Here is a 23,485-nt window from a genome sequence, read left to right as displayed (position 1 = left end):
CACCCAGACTGACAGAGGGGGATTGCCCCAGCAAGGGAACTGGTTCTTCTTGATCGGTGAGGCTTGTTGAGAGGTGGTCCATGGGCAGGCGGAGTAGCCCATGGGGCAGGTCAGCCTAGGCACTCCTACTCCAAAACAGGGGTGGCCTGCCTTCTCAAGTGCCGCCCTGTCTGGTCAAGGTGTCCCATTGGGTTGTCAGCAGATGAGCAGTGAGGGAGAGTCCAGTGGTTGGGTCAGGCCCTGAAAGCCATGTTCTGGATGGGCTAGGGGTGGACAGTAGAGATGAAGGAAGATGTGGGATCATCTGGAGAGAAGAAGGGAAGTGATGTCCTCCTCCTGGGCTTTGGCTGTGGTTGCTGCCATGACTCTCTCTGAGCCGCCTTCAGACCAGCTCTCTGGCAAGCCCAGTGACTCTGACTTGGAATGCTTAGAGGAAGAACCTGGTGAGCCAAGTCCAGGGAACTAGGAGGACCAGTGGGACCAGGGAGGGCCTGATGCTGCAGAGGCACCTGCTGACCATGCTCCAGCAGTACTGGAGTCCAGCCTGCCTGAACCTGCAAGTGAGCCCTTGCCAGTGGCTTCTGAGGTAACCATTAGGCCTCTTCCAGGAAGGACATGAACCTGGGCCCATAGCTCCCCCAGGACCCTCTCCTACACTGCAGGAATGGCAGGGGAAGAAGGCCCAGGCTGAGGTGGCACAAAGGTGGCAAAGTGCTAGATTGGGTGTGCACAGCCTCCCTGTAGAACTGGAGCAGAGTGCTCAGAGTGATCCTTTCTCACAGGATCCTTGCCAAAGTACAGTGCTGCCTCAGAAGCTTCAACACCTGCCAGCGAGTGCAGCTGAGCCTGATTAAACACAGCCTATTTATGCTGGGGCTTGAGAAAGCTGCCTTGCTGGATCAACCTGCCCACTAGACGCAAAACTTGTGCTCCGAGCAGCTGGCTCTGGGTGTAGGCACAGTGCTGCTCGGCAATCCTGAGCTTGGCCAGTGGACCTACTCCAGAGGAGTACAGGCCAGCCTGGAGAGCATAGGACAGTAGCGTATGAGTGAACTCATTAAACCAGTTGGCCTGCCTGGAACTTATTTGGTACACCTGCTGAGAGATGGAGGGACAGCCTTTCCTCTGCCTGCAGTGGGCTCGATACTTACGTCTGCCTCAGAGCAGCAAGGTACCCCAAGTACAGCTGCTGACCGCATCCCAGACAGGGCCACAGTGAACATATAATTCAGATAAAGAAAACTAATCAGTCTAACAAGAATGTATGAATACCTAAATAAGCTACACTTGCAGGATACACTTCAAAGAAAGTATCAGAATTCTGTTGCAAAATGTGTTCTAAAAATTTGGTTTTTAAAAACATTCTAGCTGTGGGTGACATAGAAAAACAAAGTGGATTACCAGAAGTGTTACGATATAGAGTAAGAGGGAAGCTGAAGAGTTTCAAGGTAACAAATAGTATTTATTACTGTATTTATGGGATATGATGTTGCTGAAATTCACTTTACGTAGGGCTGCTCAGGAAGATGGTTCACAAAATGCATTTGGTACAAAATGTTGTATCCAGATTGATATCGTGAGGAAGTAAGGAAAATCTTATTTTGGCTATGATGATAAATGTACTGGCTACAGATATTTTTTTAGTTGCACATCAGCATACTGGCTTTGGCCTATATGCTGTAGGTCCAGTGTATCTGAAGGAGGGCCTATTCCCATTTGAACCTTCCCCAAACCTGAGATGAATAGGTGAGGCCCTGATCTGGTTGCCAACTTACTCTTTGGCAAGATTGGCCCCTTTAAGGAGCAGGACTTTCTCAGCTATGAATAATAGAACTCTTGGAAGTTTATTTAACTTCTAACTCTGCTGGTTCTGTTGATTAGAACATGCCTATTTCAGATGGCTTTTAGGAAATTGAGATTCTCTTGACCTTTCCCTTGGCTTTTGGGCCCATTTTTAAAAGCTGTATTGTCTTCTTAATGTGGTATTTGTACGATGTTTTAATTGTCTTTAAAGTTTATAGTAGTTCTAATATTTGTAATTGGTTTGAATCTTTGATAATAAGAAAAATAGACATTTGGTGATTAATAAAATAAAACATTTAGCACTTAGATGAAACATGCTGTATTTGTGTGTATAAAAGGTGGAAAGTTCGGTCGATTTTGAAGGCTCCTCTTCTTTCCCACACCGTTTGAAGCAACTCAGAAAGAAGTCACATGCAAAATATGGGAAGCCTGTAAGTGCACTCAGTACTACTTCTTTTTTTGTTCTTGATGAGAAAATTTACATTAAGATATGCTTTGTTTTAGACTGTACAAGAAAAAAAATCATCTGAGAAACATAATTTTGATACTAAAGAATACCAAGAGAACCCTGAAGTGATAACAGAGGTAAATAAATCATTATAAAAATGACTGCCAAGTGTGAGTAACCAAATTGTTTTCCTTCATATTCATTTCGATCTGTAATATGAGCATGTCCTTGTAGAACGTTTAATTATGATTACATAGGATTAGATCCAAAGAACCATGAATGGGGTAGATATTGCAGAATGGATTTATACCAAGATCCATTTCCCATTGCAGCTCTGAGAAGACATTTCTGATGTGGGTGGAAGATAAGAGATGCTGTGTGTGCAGGGGGGGTCCTGGTCAGAATCCGTGAAAGTCACCCCTCCATAGACACATTCTTGTGTTATATCATTTATAGCCCACCTTTCTACTGAGATTCAAGTCAGATTACTTGGTGTGAGTCAGTACACTCAACATAATGACATTTCAGTATTCACGTAATGGGTATATATGTGGAATTTGCAAAATTTAAAGAGAGAGAGAAAGAAAGAAAACTTTAAAGATTTAACTGCATTGAAACAGAGCACAGACAAATTCCATGACTGATATATTAAACAACATAGGAACTACCCAGTAAGATTATACTTACAGTAATAGTAGTGAAGTCTGTTGTCTGTCACTGTTTACAGCAAGAGTAGTGGACTATGTTCCATCATTGTTTACAGAAATAGTAGCTAAATCTTTGGTCCCTCCTTATCCCTTTACTGATCTCTTGAGGCCACTTTCTTACATCTGAGCAAAAAGCCCTCTTGAACAATTTGGTTTTGTATTGTTTACAGAAGGCCAGGAGAGTGGGAACTTTCCTAACCTCCTCAGGTAGGCCATTGCATAAAGTGGGGCCAACCACAGAGAATGCCCGTGTACAGGCAGGTATTGATTTTGTCAATATCTGCCCTTACATGTGAAGGGTGTTATCTGCAGAAGGCTCTGTTCAGATGAATGAAGTTGCCTTGGTGGAATATACAGTGGTCTTGTAGATATGATGGACCAAGACCATAGAGAACTTTGCAGGTGATAGCCAATACCTTGAATTGGGCTCAGTAACTGATAGGAAGCCAATGGAGTGACTGTAGAATGGTAGTAATATTCATTCATGGTTCTCCTAGCTGCTGAACTGCAGCATTCTGCATCAACTGGAGTCTCTGATTTAACTTAGAATGGAGACCAATTGTACAGTGCATTGCAGTAGTCACATCTCAATGTTACCATAGCATGGATCCAAGTGGCCAGATTGGCCGTGTCGAGGTAGGAGGCCATCTTTCACGCTAGGCTGAGTATGTGAAAAGCATTTTTTGCAACCGTCTTAATTTGTTTTTCTAGCCGTAGCGTTGGATCCAGTATAACCCCTAGGCTCTTGACTGCATCTGCAAGAGTCAGACGAACTCCATCAAAAGCAGGAAGCACAATGTGCTTTGAGATCCCTGCCTTCCCAACCAGCATCACTTCCATCTTGTCTGAGTCCAGTTTCAATTTGTTTGCTTTCAGCCATTTGACCACAGCTGTCAAACAGCGACTTAACATCTCTACTGCATCATATGGTGATTTAGATAGAGAGATATAGAACTAGGTGTCAGCTGCATATTGATGGCATCCAATTCCATAATTCTCCTAAAGGCTTTTCATAGAGGTTGAACAACATAGGGGAGAAGATGCGCCCTGTGGGACTCTGTATAATTCCCATTCTGTAGATAGTTAGTCTCCAACAGCTACCCTTTTTGTCCTTTCCAAGAGAAATTATTTTAACCAGTTGAAGGCGCTTCCCTTGATATCCCCTTCTGTCTCCAGGCACCTTGGCAAGGTGGATGGTCTACTGTATTAAAAGCAGAAGACAGGTACAGAAGGAACAATAAATAAACACAGCCTTTGTCTATGTTCACATGGAGATCATCAACTAGTGCCACCAGAGCAGTCTCTGTCCTATAGCTCGGCCTGAATCCCTACTAAAAGGGGTCCAAAGCACCAGATTTATCCCAGAAGACCTGGAGTTGGTCAGTTACTGCTTTCTCAATCACTTTGCCCAGAAACGGCAGATTGGAGATGGGACAATAATTGGCCACATCGTTTTTGTCCAGGGATGTTTTTAGCTGGTGGATTACCATCTATTTGGGAATTTGGGGTAAGGTGCCCTGGGTTAGCTACTGATTTACAATAAACTTCAAGGGCTCATTTATGTGGTCTTTACATGATTTTAGCAGCCAAGATGGACAAACATCCAGTGTACAGGTTGTGGCTTTCATAGATGCTAGAATCCTGTCAATATCCATTGTTGTAACTGGTTTAAAGTGGCCCATATGTGAACCACACAGTTTAATGGGTGTTTCTTTGACCTAACCTGTATTACAGCTTGCATCCAGATCTGAGCGTATTCATGCTATTTTCACAGCGAAGAACTTAGCAAAGGCATCACACCTAATGGTCTGCTCTTGAGGCTATAAAAACTCAGATTTAGGAGTTAGGAGATGACAAAATATCTTGAATAATTGGGATGGTTGTGAGCTGGCTGATGCAGTGGTTGTAGAGAAATAGCTTTTCAGCCATCTGAAGGATCCTCCAATCTAAAGGAGTGGCTTTTGGTGGACTGCAGCCAGAAGAGGAAATTGGCAGAGATCTAATGTGAACTCCGCTCCATTTATGGGTCATTGGAGCCAAGCTTCTACTGTTACATGCATAAACATTTCAAATGTCCTGTGCCACCAAGTTAACATTGGTTGAAATGTTACTGTTGTTTTAATTATATTCTATTTAAATATTCAAATGTAATGTTACCTAGACCGTTATTTCTAATGTATGAATAATATGGAAAACAAGTCAGGTTCCTTCTCTTGTAATTAACTTGTAATTAAATGTTTATAATGCTAGAGAGAATGACTTTTAAAAAAAACAGAGAAAAGGGTGAAGTAAAAGAGGCCAGTGGAAAATACAAGCCCCTGTAATTCCATATCCTCGCCTGCACTTAGTAAAAGCAAGGAAAAATGGGTAGTTGGAAACCTGTTACAGAGGGTGCTAGAGTTGAAGAACTGAAGGCAGTAATAGATTATTAGGGCTGAAAGTTGAAGCCATGGACCTCTTCAAAGAGTCTGTGGTAGATGCAGAAATGGGCAGGAGCCGAGTCTGGGGATTTGAGAAACAGCATTACATGAACTGAATGATACATGATTTTTGTAATGGAGTTCTCAGTGGAGATGAATTTCAGTATGTGTTCTCTCAGGTGTTCAGAAACACCTGAGAGAAAATGGTTGCCACAGGTAGGGTAGAATCAGATTTTATCTGAGAGGAAGATGTGATTTTTTGTAGTGCAGGAGGGGTATATAGAGGACAAAGAAGAAGGATAACTCAAAGACTAACAGAGCAATCCTAAGCAGAGTTACACTGGTCTAAGCCCATTGAAATCAATGGGCTTAGACTGGTGTAACTCTGCTTAGGATTGCACTGGAAATCAAGTCTCAGTTGCAGGATGGATGGTAATGCTGTCAATGGAAATGAGGAATGGAAGGAACGGAAGTTGAGAAAGAATGATGATTAACAGTACTGAAAGATAATTACTTGCTTTTTTTCAACCTTAGAATGAAATCTCCTTAGATGAGGGCTTTAAATTTTTCACTTCCTTATTTGAACAACACCCAAAGCTGAAAGAAACAGATCAGGAGAGTGAAAAGGTATCACTATTATTCTCTTCATAAAAACTATGTTCTTTCCTGTAATATCATATTCCAGGAATGGTTTGGACTGCTTGTGTCAAGCAGATCTCTGTGTTTGGACATCATTTGCTACATTTCATTCACTCTTTCTGCTATACTTAACAGAGAACTATGAAATAATGTATATTGAAATCATCTGGGGCTCATTATTTATTTATAAAATAGAAAACAACGAAAGTAACATGCCATTCATAAAATTCCTGGATTAATGATGCCTTTGATCATAACAAAAAGAAGTATTTTACGCATGTGTAAAGGCACTGATTGTGCAACTGGAAGTTCCTTTAAAGTTTTTAGCTTATTTATTTATTTTATTGTTTTTGACTGCCTTTGTATTCACCATTTCTAATTATCAGTATCACATATATTATAATAGCCATGAGTGCCCCCCCTCTCACTTTGCGGGAAAAAAAATTCTGATGGGCTGTTCATGCATAGTTCAGTTACAGATTTCTGTAAACCTGGAGGGAAACCCAGGACTGCAGAAAAATGCAAAAAGTTTAAAAAATAAAATTAAACTGAACCAGCACCCTCTGTGCATGTGTGGCAAGCAAAGTAACCAAAATGATGCACAATGATGCACAACAACAACAGGGAGTGAATGGTAAGACTGCAGTAACAGTAGCAGGTAGTGGGGAATGGGAACCTTTGGTGTATGGTTAGGGGTAAGCAGGAGGTAGAAAAGATGGTGGAGAAATTTGGGAGCTGAAGACACAGATGTGGGGCAGCATGGATGCATAGAGGACAGGCTGCAAGATGGTGGAGGAAGAATGCAGGAAAGTGGAGACAGAGTGGTATGGAAGGAAATACCCCTTCTCTTCAGATTTTAACTGGTTTCTTTCTCATTTCTAAATCAATTAAAGTATAATTTTAAAACCTAGTTTATGGCTATCCTTTCCCAAAAAACCATATCCCCTTGCTGCAGGCACTTTCTGTGCTATATAGGGATTTTCTGCTTCAGAAAAGGGGTTAATATGCCATTTTGAATTAATAGAGCAGCATGATACTTGTATGGGGAAGCTCCGTACAGAATATAACTGGCATCTCTACGAGTGGGGAGCTGCTGCTGAGAAAACTTCAAAAGAAACTCGAACACTGTGTACTATGCCCTTGTAGGTGCACCTAACATACTTTTTTGGATCGCAGCTATGTCTGGAGAAGGTATACACTCGGAGAGGAGTCAAACAGTTATCTTGATTTCACTTTTTGAGTTTCTTTCCACAGCTGCATTTAAATTTAGGGGGGGGGGAGTCAAGACACTGTTGTGTCTCCTTCATTACATCTAATTTGGTTCCAAGTTTCATAGAGAATATCTGAGAAACTACAGAAATAGGATCCATCTCACTCCGAGTCTTCTGCATCCCACTGAGAGGCATTGCGGAAAGCATTAGGACCAAAGCTGTGAATCTCTTTTTATCAGAGGAGACTGCACAGTGTTATCAGTGGGTGGGGGAAGGGGCAACGTATAGGGAGCAGTAAATAATTTTCACTGACACTGTTATTTTATTTATTTATAGTCCACCTTTCTCATGGAGACCCAAAGTGGATTACATAGTATAAGTGAAATACAATATAATCAACAGCTACAACAGTCACTGAGCAAAATACAATAATGAACAAAAGTTACGACATTCAGTAAGCAGATATGGTAGCTGAAAACAAGCCTAAAGCAAAGAACAGAGATGAAATTTCTGAAATAAAGCATAACTAATTAATATGGCATGTTTAGCAATGTGGAAACTCCCTCGAAGGAACGCATCTTAGGGTATGCACCCCCCGCCTCCGGAAATACAGATCCAGGATTTGGGGATCTCCAAAAAACTCCAGAATTCCCAAAATCTAGTTAAAATGCCCTGATCCAGTTTGGACAGATTAGAGAAATCTGGGTTTATTTCAATTCCCGTCAACCACCACGCCTCGGGTGTGCCCCTTATTCAAAAATTCCCTGACAGGACTCCGGTTATTCTTCTGTTTCGTCACACCTCTTTCTCATGGGAAATTCTTCATATTTGAATCACAGCGCTTCCTATTTACAACCACATGTGGTGCTTCTGGTCATTGGCTGGTCAGTGGTGGCATGGTGGTTGACGGGGTCCCCTTTTGCAAGGCAATTTTTCAGGAGGTGTTCTTTCTGCGATTACTACACTCGGTGGACTTGTGAAGAGAATTATATGAACGGACAGTTTTTCCACCTATATGCTATAAAGGAAGAGCGACATTCACCTCCAGCACCCACCTCCAGAAACTTAGAGGAATTAGAATTATGAGTTGTGTATAACCATTATTGTGTATTGACATTAAGCATACTTTGTATTTAAGACTATTGTATTGATTATTGAGCTATAGCCGTTATTCAGTTAACTTGTTATTTCTAACAGCTCCGATTAGGATGAAATGAGACATTGTGGTATTTGGAATAATGAAATGTTAGTAGAGGTTTGAAATCAAATAGGATATTGTTCTTACCTTTGGCACTTGCACTTCATTAGAGTTGTTATTGCATATAACTGTTCGAGTATTGCGTTTATTACGGGGATTTGTTTCTGGTTGAGCAAGGAGCTTCAGATTCCACCCTTCTACTGCATCCTCAATAGAGCATGTCTCTGGGATTCTAAAATCCTCCAGTGCATTTTGGAATCCAGAAGGATCCATGAGCCTTTGTGGGCAACCATTTTAGCTGGGCCTGCCATTTTGTGGGATATCAGGGCCATATTCACCCTTGACTTCACCAGGTAATGGTCAGTCCATGTTTCAGGCTGAATCTCCAATTCCAAAAGAAAACTTTCCCTCAGAGCAAAAGATTAAGTCAAATGTGTGGCCCTTTTCATGCATGGGGTATGTCACTATTTGAGAGAGGCCTAGGGCTGCCAAGGAAGCTCTGAAGACCAGTGACGACCCTGATGTGGGATATTCAGCATGGATGTTAAAATTACTCAAAATTATCAGTCTAGGTGTCTCCAGCACAATGTCTGAGAGCACCCCTGCCAGCTCAGAAAGGATGCTTACTGGGGAACTATGTGGCTGGTAGACTAGCAGTAAACTCAATCTAACCTTAGTCCCCAGTGTAAGCAGCATACAATCAATGCCTGCTATAGTTTGTACTGGGTGTTTGTGGAAGTTGAAAATCTTATAGAGTACAATATCAACACAACTTCCCCTGCTGGTTATGTGGGATTGGTGGCGGACTGCATAATCAGAGACAGGTACATCACATTTTCTTCCAACCATGTTTTGGTTATGCAAGCTAGGTCGATTCTCTCTTCCTGCGACAATGTAGGCAGATTTTGCCTAACCGATCTGGCATTGCATAGCATTAGAAAGAAAATGAGGGAAGAAGGGAGCCTTGCATCATCAATTCTAGGGATGCTACAGAGGTTGGGCAGGCAGCCTGACATTGGCCATCTTTGATAAACCCTACCTCCATATCTACCAGTTCCCATTTGTACTGGGATAGTGCATACATCATACATCCTGTTTCAGGTAGAGAGAGCCCCCACAACAGAAAAGATTAAAACTCAGGTACCTCACATTCAACATGTTCGTATCCATAGATAAGCATGCAACTGTCCAGGGCTACAGTCATGATGTACTGAAGTTCGTATTGTCCACCAAGTGTTGCTTTATGCCTGCTGCTCCTTGTCTCTAGGTATGGTTGCTGGTGTAGGTCTCCAGCTTTTGAAGTGAGGGGCCTTGTAGTCATTGAGTACATGAGCTGGGCCCCCAGCTTCATGCCATGGGCCAAGAGGCTTGTTCCTCTGCATGAGGCACTGGCCTTTTGAAGCTGAGAAAGGACTCACCTAACAGAGGAGAGAAGAGCTCAGAGGCTAATAAGGATGTTGCTTGTTTAGCCCAGCCCTCTCAACACAACTGCTTTCACCCCTTCGTTAAGCTAATTTTCATTGGCATAGTTACATAAGACTAGGTTGGAGAAGCTAAGTTATTAAGAATGTTTACAAACATTAAAATCAACATAGCTGTTGAATTCTTGGGAACCTCCTCTGCTGTCCAGGGGGAAGATGGGGGTGGAGGTTGATTCTGGAGGTATTTATGACTCATAATGTCTTTAAGTATGACTACAACATTTTTTCAACTTATTCCTGTATCTTATTACTCCAGGGGAAGATAGTCTCTGTGTCCTTGACTTACTTTCTCTTCCTCCTTCAGTAGCAATTAACCAAGCATGCTTAGAAGAAAGAGTTCATTATCTTCTTACTTCCTACTTGAAATATCTACCCCAAAGTATCTGGAGCTCGTTTTCATTTGTTGCCATGGTCTTGATCTTTATCAGTTAATTGGAGCCATTTTACTGCAACTTATTATTTCCAGACAGCATTTTGTTATTTTAGACAAGTAGTTGCAACACCCAGTAAAAGCTGTCCTACTTCTAAAGGGGAAAATAGATAGTTTCCCTGAACTGGCTTCTTTTTGTTTTGAGATGGTTTGGGTCTAGAATCCTACAAGCAGATTTGTTGACAGGTAGTAATGAAGTCAGAGATTGTGGGAATGATGACACGGATAGATCACAAGCAGCCTGACCTTGGGCCTCTTTCTATATGTGCACTGGGCCATGCATTAAAATGTATGCACAACCCAGAGAAAAGCAATCATACTTGTGATATTTCATCTATATTATGATTTTCTTTATGTGCTTAAGACCATATAGTTTACAAGATACGATGTGAAACAGTATTTGCATGTTAGAATGTTCAGTCTTGTGAAGACGTGTCCCTTTGATTCTTGTGGGGTTTACCCCCCTCCCCCCCCGGGGCAAACTGATTGCAAACTTAGGTGAATCAAATTAACATTGCTGAACTTTTATAAAGGAAACTAGCTCTGATTTTTGAAGTATTGGTATTTGTTCCCAAAGAGAGAGAGAAAATGTCTATCCAGGATTTTTTTTATTTTTGATAGGTGGATTCTGTTTTGGCACATGGTCCACTAAAACTTAAGGACAGAAAAACAAATATTCTAAGCATCACAATCCCTATGAAATATATGTATCAGAGAAATGCTTGTATCCATTCTGTTTTTGCATCTAGGTTGCATTACATTTTTAGTTGTGTTAAATGCTTTATGTATATCCTACTGATTTTCTTTTTGATGAACAAATTATAGACTTCATTGAAAGACAGTCATCAAACCCCCTGTGAGCTGGATGAAAAAATCCTGCTACTTGACCATGTGAAAGAAATACTGGTGCCAGAATTTCTTGAAGTAAATCCTCCTGTATATGAATGGAGTAATATAGAAAAGAAAAAGCAATTGCAGTCACTTTTTGTGCCAAGCAGTTCCCCAGGTACTGAATGTTTTGAAATATGTAAGTGATCTTTGCATTGTGTTTTACATAGCTAATATGGTAGGGTTTTCTTGAATAAAATTACAATTGGTATTTATCTTGTTTTATACGTTGTAATTTATTCTATTGGTAGTTCTATTAAGCAGGGTAAGCTACTGCTGGAAGAATTTACAGAGTTTTAAAATTCCTTGGGAACTTATGATAAATTGTCCATGTGAACCAGTCTAGAGATGAGGAGGAAGAACAGAGAGAGAAAAGAGCAAAGGCAGAAAGAATGTTGTTCTAGGAATTCACTGCACTGCAGAACTTACTGTTTGGAAAATGACAACAAAAACATACCATCAATTTTGGACTACTATTTGTATTTCCCCAAGTCAGGTCTATGTATTTGATTTGGCAACAACAAGAAAATGAAAATTACGTAGTTCAAAATTTACAAACTGTATATATATGCATAACTCCATGGTTTGTTAAAAATTACCTAAGATATTCCTCTTACAATCACAAAGAATGCAATCATATCCATGATTCTTTATATGGAGTTTTTAACATTATCATAAATAAGACTAAAATGAACTTTATTGCCATAATGATGATTCTTAGTTGTGCAGAGCTATCAGCTACCAATCAACATGTTGCCACGACTCTTAGAAGATGAAGGATTTTACGTTCCAAAGAAGCCTTCTATTTCCAGGAAAACATACCACAGAATGGAAAATCGTCTTCTACAGCAAGTGGAGGTAAATGCATTGTTTTGTTTTGGATGTTTTTTTAAGTGATGGGCTGTATTTGGCTTCTCCATTCTGCTCTGGTGCAAGAGGCTCTTAGCAAAAAAGGCTTTTGTGTTGCAGAAAGCCCAATGAAGTGGGGGTCTGGTGTTAGTGGAACGGAGTCATGGGATACAGCCTGTGAAACACTTAATTTAATGAATTTGCTCAATGTTGTTGTGCTTCTAAATGATTTCGTCAAGGGGAAAAGCTGGTTTGAAGAAAGTGGCGAAATAATTTCATTACCTTCTCCAATCAAGCAGTCAAGTAATTGCAGAGTATTCTTTCCTGTTAAGATTGATGCACAGTTAAAGACAACATACAGGAAGGTGGGTTTACTTGAATTTTCCACTTTTAAGCAATAAATTGGTTAGGAGTTTCCTCTCCAGACTGGGATGCTTCATTAGGAATTGCTTGAGATTCCTGCTCCCAAATCTCTACATTGATTTATAACAGATTTATTTTAGCAGAAGCTTTGATAAACTAGAGCCAATGTTAACTAGTACATGAAGTTTTATCCTCAGTTGGCTCTTAGAGATGGGCATAGAGAGAAGAAAATTGTTAAGAGAGTGGTCAAAAGGAAATAAAATGTATTTCTACACAGAGCTTAGATGTATACAAGATGAGCACAGTGACAATTCACAACAGTAGTTGCTAAGCCAGAAGGTGTGAGAGGAAACTATCATTACATTTGAGACCTCAATAAATGCTATAACTTCCTGATAATTCTAATTCAGTAATTTCTTGCTGGAATCCTCCTTTGAAGTTTGTTGAATAATGAGGACTTTAACAGTTCTGGGGAGTATGAAATTGATAATATGTTTTTGAATGAAACCATTATTTATCTTTAACATTACTTAATGCAGAAAGTTAAGAAAAAAGCCTATGCTGCACTAGGAGTTGCACTCTGTACAGAATTGATATATTTCAGCATATCAAATTTGGTAGAAAATTGTATACCTCACAGGGTTATTAGTAAGAATAAAATGCAGAAGGGGATAATGATACTGTAAGCCACTTTGGATCCCCACTGGAGAAAATACTGGGGTATAAATATCTAAAATAAATATGAGTACCACAACTCAATTTTATGCATGTTTATTTAAAAAATAAGTCCTACTCATTTTAGCTGAAATTACTCCCAAGCAAATTTGCATAGAATTGCCACTTGTGTTTAAATTATGTTTTTCTTTCGTTTGCGTTCTTTCCATGTACGTATATATTGCAACATATGCTCTGGTTAAAGGTTTCATTCTAAATCTACCACCACCAGAACATATCCAATGTTTCGTTGTGTTTCAACAGAAATATATTTAATGTATTTTAAACATTCTGTGATTTCTGGAAATTTAATTGATCTGGAATTCATAAGAACTTAAGTAGAACCTGCTTCATCAGACCAGAAATCCATCTAATTCAATAAGCTGTTTCACACAGTGGCCAGCTAGTTGCTCTGGAGAGCCAAAGAAACAGGGCATAGAAGCTGCTGCTCTCTCCTGCTGCCTCCTAGCTCTAGTTTGCCATTGATGGATCTCCATGCATCTGTATACCACCCCCCCTTTTAAGCCATCTGTGCTTATGGCCATCACTGTGTCCATTGGCAGTGAATTCCACAGTTTAATTATATGTTGAGTAAAGAATTCCACTACATGAAGTCAAGCAAGCAACATTTATGGGCTGGGCATAGTAGCACCATGTCAACATAACATGCTAATAGTGTGGCCACCTTTGATTCAGAAAAGCTACTTTTTTTGCATATATGAATGTCGTTTAAATGTTTTTTAAAAATAATTGAAAGGAGTTTGAGTGTGGCGTCACTTCCCATGAAATTCACTGTCTCACTCTTCCTTCATTCCACTGATACCTCTAGTCATACAGGTTTTGGAGGTTTTTCAAACAATGCAGAAGCCTCCAAGCCTATTTACCAGAGGCAAAAGTAGTAGAAGCTGCAATCTCTCTTGTAAAGTGCCTTGTACTCTCTAAAAAAAACCCCCCACACTATCGCTTTGGATCAAGCCTATGTTTCCCTCACCCCCACTGATTTTTGTAACACAGGCAATGCAACCTGAAGTAGAAAGTCGTATCATAACTCACAGTGGGGACCAGAGCAACATTTATCAACTAGATCTCAACATATCAAGTATTGTTTTCAGCCATCATTATTTATTTAGTCGCGAACAAGTGTTGGCTGCCAGGTTACTTGCACTTCACGAGTGCTTTCAGAAAAGACAACAGCAAAATGTTACTCATTTGCTATCTGAAAAAGTAAGCAATGCCTTTTTCTGTTTAGTTTTCATTGTTACAAAAAAGGTTTGACTGTGTAAAGTTTGTATTACTTGCAGCTGAACAGATTTTGAGAATTGATTGTACCAACTGATTTGAAAGTGATTGGTTGTAAGCTTCCTTGGAAGTATTTTATTGAGAATGCAGTAGATAAGTATTTTAGGTAAATGAAACAGTCCTATATCTGAGAACAAATATTTCTTTGTGAACAAGAAAGAGAACTTTTGGATCCAGTCCATTGTTCTTTATTTTGCATTTTTGCATGACACTTTATTATTCTACAGTTTTTATTTTTACAGAAAGTTATTGATGTTAATTTCCTAAGAAAAATTAACTATGTGTAACAATTCATTTTATTGCAGCTTAGAGCTTTAATACATGCCACAAAGGTAGCAGAAAGTAATTTAGAAACAAGTCAACTGAGCGCTAAAACCTTAGAGGATTATAGATCACAAATAAGGTATTGGTTTAAATGAAAACAAATATAAAACTTGATACACTATCCTGATTTCCCTTTTCATATAATATTTCTGTTAAATCTGTTGGACAGAGGGTAAAATGCTATCAAAGAATGACACTGTGAACTGGTTTGAGTGACAGGTCTTGTCCAACTAGGGGTGTGCAATTCTGTATTCAGTATACCAAATCTATACTGGATAATTGCCAGTTCGGTATTATCCAGATATACCAAATAACATTAGAGACTCTGGAATGAAATCAGAATACTGATTAAATCAGTGCTGTTTAAACAGCATTTTATATTCTGGTTTATCCAGCAAATGCAGCTACAGCCTTTTAAAGCTGGCTTGTTGCTTTTGTAAGTTCTTTTCTCCCACCCTAACTTTCCAAGGCTTTCCCTCCACCCCAGGCTAGGGGGGAGTGAGGTAGGGGAACTGAATTAATTAGTGTCCTCCACTTTGTAGGCTTCCTGGACTTGTCTAGTTGTGGTTTGATGTTGGTTTTTGTTTCTGCAGGGCTTGCAACAATGTCCTTCCCTGCTTCAGTTTGGTTCAGTTTGGTTTTTTGACATTGGTTCTGCTGAGATTCTGTGGTTTGGAGTTAGTTCTGTTGTGTTTTCATTGGCCTGCGTTCTGCCTGCCTGAGTTCTTTGGTTAACAGTGGTTCTGGTGGGCTTGCAACAGTGTTCTTCCTTGATTCAGTTTGGTTCTACTGAGATTCTCTTGGTTGACACTGATTGTGCTAGGATTCTCTGGTTTGACATTGGTTTTGCTGGGATTCTCTGGTGTGATGTTCGTCCCCTTGTTTCAGTTTGGTTCTGGGAGGATTTCTTTGGTTCATTTTGGTTTTGTTGGTCTTTGATGGTTCACCTTGCATTGGGACTTGTATTGGGAAGTGGCTTTTGGTCAGGGGTTGCCCATTTGCTAAAGGTTTCTTTGCCTGGAAAACTTTAGAAATGTTTCTTCCATAGGAAACAATGGAGAGTGGCTGGTCTCGTGTCTGCTATGATGCAGCAGCAGCACCCGGAGCTCCCGAGCCCCAGCTGGGCCTCTTGTGTCTAACTGCAGTGGCTCCCTTAATCTGACTGAGGCCAGCATTTGGGCTACCACATTGTCAACAGGCTCCTGACCCAACTGACGGTTCCCATCCAGAGGCACCAATAAGGCCAGGACTGTGGAGCTCTCCTCCCCAGACAGTTGTCTGGTTGGAAGGGCAGGGCAGGCAAATTGAATGGATGGGAGTGGGATATACTCTCTATAGTTGCCTTTTACGTGCAAGACTATAAAGGAAAATGCGTACGCCTCTGAATATGGTTCAGTATAGCATCACTTCTTTATTCAGTCCTATCTGCATATTTAGCTAATATATGCAGCTTAAAAATTTAGTGTATGCTGAAACTGGAAATTTTGTTAAAGAATGCTGAATGTGTTTATGCATCTGAAAACCTTTCTAGTACTTCTTGAGAGTAATCTTTATTTTCACGTAAAAGTTATATATTCTATAGAAAGAATTTACCAGTTTTTGTAGTGTAATATACAGTTTTTGTCACACTTCTATCAGAAATGTGTTTAAAAGTTGAAAGTTTTTAAAAAAATGATTAAAATTTATAAGATTTGTTTATTTTCTTGATAACTTGCTTTTTTTTGTTTTACATTCTGAAAAAGAAATACTAAAAAGTTGCATGATACAGAGCATCAAAGAGATAGTTATTTAAAACAAAATATGTTGAAAGTGTGGAAGCAAATAAAATCTGTACGTCAGCAGCAAGGATTTACCAGTACCACTGTCAAAATGCAGTTTCAAAAGTAAGTAGGTATGACAATATTTGTTACAACTTGGTCAATTACTTTTTATTCTTTGTAGATACTGTGGACAATGTTACATGCATCTGAACGTTTAAAGCCCTGTATGGTTTGGGACCAATATACTTGAAAGACTGCCTATTCCCTTATGAACCCATCCAACCACTGCAGTCGTCTTAGGAGGCCCTGCTTTGGGTGACCCCACCTTCTGAGATTAGGCAGGTGGCAACTCAGGAAAGGGCCTTCTCAGTAGTGGCACCAAGACTCTGGAACTCTCTCCCCAGGGAGATTAGCCCATCCGCTATGTTGCTATCTTCTGCCAGAGGATGAAGACTTTTTTGCTTCACTTGGCATTCTCTCAGTGATCCCTTCTCCTTCTCTAATGTTTTAACTGTTGTTTTTAATTTTTGTATTCATTTTAAATCCTGGTTTTAAATTGTTTGGATGATGTATTTGAGTACAGATTTTAATGCTTCTTAAAATGAAATTTTAATTTGTTAATCACCTTGGCAGCAGAAAAGCAAGGTAAAATATTGTAAATAAACAAAAAATATATTCTTAAGGCTGCTTGCTGAACCTTCTGTTGTTAGGCAGATTGTTAATTTATAGCTCAGGATGATCAGTTGGTCTTTCATCAGTGGGTACCAATTGTCCCTTTGAATTAGAATTCTCAGATAGTCATAACCCTCCACTGAAGGAAGGGAACAGGTATGTTTATGTGAGGGCTGATTCCAGGTTCTCTGAAAAGGCAGAATAGAACATTGCTAAATAAATAAAGCAAATATCAAACAGTAAAGCAAATATCAAGGTGTTCGTTGTCGGTCTTCTGTGCAGTCTCACATGGGATTGTGTGTGCGCAGGCCTGCCAACTGGACAGATTTTACAGCTTTTTTCTCCTCTAGATGGGGCACTCTCTTCCCAGAGCACCTGTGCAGCAGTTTCCTGCCAAAGATCCCCGCGCTCTGGGGAAGTGCGCCCCCCTTACCCTCAGTTCCTTCTTTGCCGCCGACCAGTTAGGATCACTGGTGAGAGCTTCTCCTCTTTTCGCGAGTTGCTGATCTCCTTCTGTGGAGAAATGGAAGGAGAAAGAGGGCAAAGTAACTTGCTCATGGCTGACAGAGCCCTACTTATTAAGAAGAAGAAGAAGAATGAATTGGTCAGAGCTTTTCATACTTGGGAGCTCCGCCATCGTTGATCCCCTTCTGTAGAGGGATAGAAGGGGAAAGAGGGCAACGCCTCTAACTTGCTCATGGCTGATGAAGCCCTAGTTAAAGAAAAATGCACCCAGTGTGCAGCAAATGGCAAGGATAGTCGGTAGGAGCTTCTGCTTTGTGAGCTCCGTCATCACTGCTTTTCTTTTTTTCTGCGGAGAGGCAAAAGGAGAGTGAGAGCAAAGTCTCTAAGTTGCTTACAGCTGATAAAGCCCTACTAAAACTCACCCAGTGTGCAACAAAATGACAAGGATCATCAGTAGGAGCCTCTCCTGTATTCAAGAGCTCCATCGTCACTGTTTCTCTTCTGCGGAGGGACAGGGAGAGAGAGCAAAGTTTCTGACTTGCTCATGGCTGTTAATGCTCTCTCTATATAAGCACCCAGTGTGCAATAAAATAACGAGGATGGACAGACACTCTGCCTCATTTGCCTGGGGAAGATTGCAATGTGAATTCCTCCAAGGCAGAGCCGAAAGAGCTACCAGGCTCAAGGCTATATTGTAGAAGTGGGCATTGGTGACAACGACCGGCCCAACAGCAAATACTTCTGCACTTGCAGAGCATGCTAACGTATGGATCCAAGTTCGACACTGATCTTGTTGCCAACAACTGCAGCGGCTCGGATCCAACAGCTTCCCATCGAATCCGACAGGCCCCCTTCGAAGGGCCCATCGTAACCTTCTGGCAAGGTCTGGTCCTCAACTCCATCCCTTGGATCTGACAGTTGCTCAGTTGAGAGCCTTGGAACTGAGAGAGACTGCACGCAATACTCCAGAGCCTGTTAGGTAAGAGGTGGGCTCCAAGTTGAAACACCTTGAGAAAAGGGAGGAGCCCTAGATGGAGGCTCGTTTGCTGATCTTGAGATGCTAGCAATGAAGAAGATTAAACCCCCTCGACTGCCCCTGCCTCACTCAAATTGTTGTTATTGTTGAAAGGGAAAGGCATGATTATACATCCCTACTTAGACTTGGTGCATCCAGGGGTTTGTAAACCACTTATTGGGAGTAATGCTATATGGGGGTTTCGTCCTGGGTCCTGTGAGAGAGGCTTCCAGCACCAGGTGCTGATTGGGGGAGATATGTATCACACGAAGTCGATCGGATCCATGCTTAAGCATCAGGCACCCGAATCAGCAGTGAAAAGGAGCCCATGGCACCCCTTCTGGCTCCTTGCCAACACATGCAGAGCGAAAGAACTGAGGATGTCAAATCTTTAAATGTCAGCTTATACTCTGACAACCCAGCTAACGTCGCCTTCCCGTGATTGAAGGGCTTTATATGGATGTAGTGACCACCCTGCTTGAGTAACCAGCTCCAGTCCCTTTTACTTATATGCTTGAGGGACTGTATGTGACAGAGGAGTACATTTATGCTCCCCTTCTATGCATCCGTTGCATTCTTCTCGAGTTACAGAGGAAATATATACAGGGCAAGGGCCTTATTCTATACTTACTGACAGAGAGGGCAAAGGTGATTGATACATGAGGCAGGCAGCTGTCTGCTTTGTTGACTTTAAAATAGTGAATTACACCACTATTATGGGAGTCTACTTGATATTCCTGTGGAACGGAAGGGGCTGCTTAGAATGAGCACTTGCCTGAAAATCTGAGGGTATTTGCCAAAGTTATCCAAGAGGAGGCACTCAGACCTCTAAAGCAGCAATATAACACTAGTAAGAATGTGGCTGACTCCACAAGAGCGCTGACATCAGCATTGGCTCTCAGGAGGCACGCAGGGCTACTGGCTACTGCCTCACCTGTAAAATCCTGGTGCCAGGATGGAGGGCTCACCCTTCAAGGGGCAGACTTGTGTCTGAAACCAATGACTATTTTCACAGCCCTGATTTGGATAGCCCGGTTGAGCCTGATAGCATCAGTTCTCAGAAGCTAAGCAGGGGTGGCTTGGGTTAGTTTGGTGTAGTAGTTAAGAGCACGGGACTCTAATCTGGGCCGATTCCAGATGACTAACCTTAAGGCGTTTCATGCCGCCCTCTTCCGGATCGCGACGGGGAAAATGCGAAATATCGCGTTTCCTCGCGCGAGTTTTGCGCGTCGTCGTGCAAAACTCGCGCGAGGAAACACGATATTTCGCATTTTCCCCGTCGCGATCCGGAAGAGGGCGGCATGAAACGCCTTAAGGTTAGTCATCTGGAATCGGCCCTGGAGAACTGGGTTTGATTCCCCACTCCTCCACTTGAAGCCAGGTGGGTTACCTTGGGCTAGTCACAGTTCTCTGGAGCTCTCTCACCCCCACCCACCTCACAGGGTGTTTTGTTGTGGGGATAATAATAACATACTTTGTAAACCGCTCTGAGTGGGCATTAAGCTGTCCTGAAGGGCAGTACATAAATCAAATGTTGTTGTTGTTGTTGTTGTTGTTGTTGTTGTTGTTAGTAGTAGTAGTAGTAGTAGTAGTAGTAGTAGTAGTAATTGGATGGGAGACCTCCAACGAAGACCAGGGTTGCAGAGGCAGGCACTGACAAACTTCCTCTAAAAGAAGCGGAAAGATAACGAGGCTCTCTTCCCCAGCAGCTTGAGGCCATTTGACAGGCAGCAACAGCATTATTAATGCCAGAATTACCATCAGTATCCTCAAGATTGTTCTATCATGACTAAACAGAGGCAATATTAGAGAAATACAAACTCACGTGAGCAAGTGAATCCAGCTTCTGATGCCAGAGATATGCTGCAGAAACAATTCTGTCTAGGATAAGATGCCTCAATGGTTGTCACTGAACACAATGGTTGGAATCAGATTCACTGAACACAATTGCAAATGAGAGTCTATATTTATTATTCCTTAGGCCTTGGAAATGGTCCCCCCCCCCAATAGTTGTAAAACTGAGTCGGAGAGTCTCTTTTTCCTGTCTTTTGGTTTCTTAAGTCAATGCAATCATCACCGCAACTTGTGTTGGAGCTGCTAACACTAATCGGAAAAGGAGTAGTTCAAGGAGTACCATAATCAGAGCCTGGATTAGTTTTCCATTCTGGAATTTTCCTTAATGTTTAAGGAGATGGGGAAAAGATCCATACTAGACTTGAGATTAAATGAGTCTATTAGGGTGCACAAATTCAGGATGATATTTCCTCCTGGTCCTGCAGTTAATAACCCTGATCTGGGGTTTGGAACATTAACACTAGAACACATGTCTCATCTCTCAACTTACGAGAATTACAGAAAAAAATTGAGACTTTAGTTCAGAAATAAGATCTACTATGTCAGGTCTTACCCTTTGGTTTGTCATTAACCCCAGTGACAAGTCTTAGAACACTGGGTATTCTATCCATCCTTATGTGGATGGTGGCCTAATTACCGCAGATTATAGAGGGGCCCTTCAAACTTATACTGCTTTGACATCAGGAAATGCCAGTGTTTGGGCCTCATTATTAAACTTAGTAAGTAGCCTCTGTACCCAGCAAGGGTACAAATCCTAAGGGCCACTTTAGAACAATGGTAGCATTTGTATCTTGGGATGGAAGGATACAGTTATGAGATATCCCCTTCTAATGGAATTTTCAATTGACATTAGGACCAGGCACTGTTAGACAAGACGACAGTGTTTATAGAGGCCATACCATGGGCAGAAATGCATACAAGACTACAACTTTGGTTTCTGCCCCCTTGTAACCCAGATTAACTATAAGTCATTGAACTGGTGGCTTGCTGACTCCTATTTTTCAAGGGAATTGAACTTGGCCGTGGGCCGATGGATACCTCTGTCACCCCTCATGCTTCCTTAGGAGACTGGGGGAATATATTGCCAGAACTTCAAAGTGACGGCATGTAACTATGGAAGACTGGAAACTACACACCTAGGTTTGAAACTGGGGGTGGCTCAAAATGTGCTTCTCCCTTGCAGACAGGGAATGAAGTGTACAGACACCCACATATGGTGAGGATTTTCAGAGCTAAATCTCTTCATTTGAAAAGACAGCATGGCTTCCATATCCTGCTGCAGAATGGAGTAGGACATAGCCTCCATAGGAACAATCCTTCTAATCCAGTGGGTCAGGAGGACACCGATTTATGTATTTCCGCCTACTCCACTGTTATCGGTGGTGGGGAAAATGCAAGCAGAATGAATCACATATATTGTAATAGCACCTTTCTGACCACAGCATCGTGATTCCATTAACTGTTGGGGAGTGCCAAGGCCAATATCTTTTGCTTCTCTAGGTACTGGATCTCCTTTTCTTATGAAGGAACCAAGTACCAGCCTGTCTCCAGAATGAATCTTACAACAAAACTAATTCTTTATTAGTTGACCTGCCTGATGAGATAACAGAGCTTACACTCTTTGTACACTTGTCTTATCAGGAATGGTCTAGGCTTAGAACTTGGGCAGGAGCTACAGGAGTTATTGCTTATGCCTGTGCACTGACTATCGTATTAGAATACCTTGTGGTTTTCCAACAGGGGAAGGTTTATCCAACTCCTCTGTTAGGTTCACAGGGCAGCTATTTTCTGCTTCCCACTTTGCAGCAGGTAGAAAACTGTTTCACATTACCTGCATACTGTCCCTGTATGAATTGAGCAGATGTCCACCAATCACTTCAATAGTACCACAGTGGTCACAATAGTTGATACTAGTTAACAAATGGAGAGACCTTTGAGCCTTCAGCCAAATGTCCATTGAGAATGTTGTCTTGCAAGGTAACTTTTAGTGATGACTACACCAGCTAAACGTGAGTGAGCTAGCAGATCTGAGGATGGACCAGCCAGTCCTGGACATATATCAGGAGGAAATACTCCTCAGGCCTAGCTTTGAGTTTCTTACTGAAGGGTTTTCAATTTCACTTGATACAAGAGATGATACCTCTGGTTCCCTTCATATCACCTATTTAGGGGGACATAAGAGAACTTCATACACTGAAGATTAGAAGACCTTGCTTCATTCTATTTAAATAATACAACATAGTCAGAACTATTTTTGCATTCTTGTGAATGGAGTGATATAAATTGTCACTTTATGTCATGTACATTCTGTGTCTTGTCCATTGGGGATCCATACACAGACCACTGGGTCTCAAGCGACATTGATAGCACTTCTTAAGGTGCTCCATTACATGAGATAGGCAAGTTGCAATAGGGCATCTGCTAACGCTGTGGTAAAGCACTATGCCCTGGATACTCATCACAATGAGCAGTTTGGCAAGCGTTGTTTCAGTGAAGAGTCAACCCCCGTCCTTGTGATAGCTTGCTAAACTCCCATGTGGGACTGTACCAAAGACTGATAATGAAAACAGAGTTGCACTTACCTGTAACTGCTGTTCATTGAGGTCTTCTGTGCAGGCACACATACCCTCCCTCCTACCTCGCTATATACTCTTCACTGCTCACATGGAGAGTCTGGTGGCAAAGGAGAAACTGAGGGTAAGGGGGGGGGCGCACTTCCCCAGAGTGCAGGCATCTTTGGCAGAAAACTGCCGCACAGGCACTCTGGGAGGAGAGCACCCCCTCTAGAGGAGAAAAAAGCTGTAAAATCTGTCCGGTTGACTGGCCTGCACACACATAGTCCCATGTGTGTCTGCACAGAAGAGATCAATGAACAGCAGTTACAGGTAAGTGCAACTCTGTTTTTTACCTTCTTGTTATTGTTTCATCCAAAGGAAATAAAACCT

The 23,485-nt window shown here is 41.4% G+C and overlaps 1 protein-coding gene across 1 annotated transcript in view; it reads left to right on the top strand.

Annotated features, from left to right (window-relative positions):
• Positions 1-292: 292 nt before the first annotated feature.
• The window catches only part of CC2D2B (coiled-coil and C2 domain containing 2B), a 68,634-nt gene continuing 45,441 nt past the window's right edge, over positions 293-23,485 (top strand). The window contains exons 1-9 of the mRNA XM_054983932.1: positions 293-443; positions 1,294-1,448; positions 2,308-2,388; positions 5,913-6,005; positions 11,163-11,343; positions 11,947-12,083; positions 12,314-12,439; positions 14,756-14,853; positions 16,517-16,657. Of these exons, the coding sequence (XP_054839907.1) occupies positions 293-443; positions 1,294-1,448; positions 2,308-2,388; positions 5,913-6,005; positions 11,163-11,343; positions 11,947-12,083; positions 12,314-12,439; positions 14,756-14,853; positions 16,517-16,657 (1,163 nt within the window). The remainder of the gene's footprint in view (positions 444-1,293; positions 1,449-2,307; positions 2,389-5,912; positions 6,006-11,162; positions 11,344-11,946; positions 12,084-12,313; positions 12,440-14,755; positions 14,854-16,516; positions 16,658-23,485) is intronic.

This window comes from Eublepharis macularius, chromosome 6 (assembly GCF_028583425.1).
Source record: "Eublepharis macularius isolate TG4126 chromosome 6, MPM_Emac_v1.0, whole genome shotgun sequence".
NCBI lineage: Eukaryota > Metazoa > Chordata > Lepidosauria > Squamata > Eublepharidae > Eublepharis > Eublepharis macularius.
Note: the sequence above shows the minus strand (reverse complement) of the source record. Positions and strands in the feature narration are given on the sequence as shown.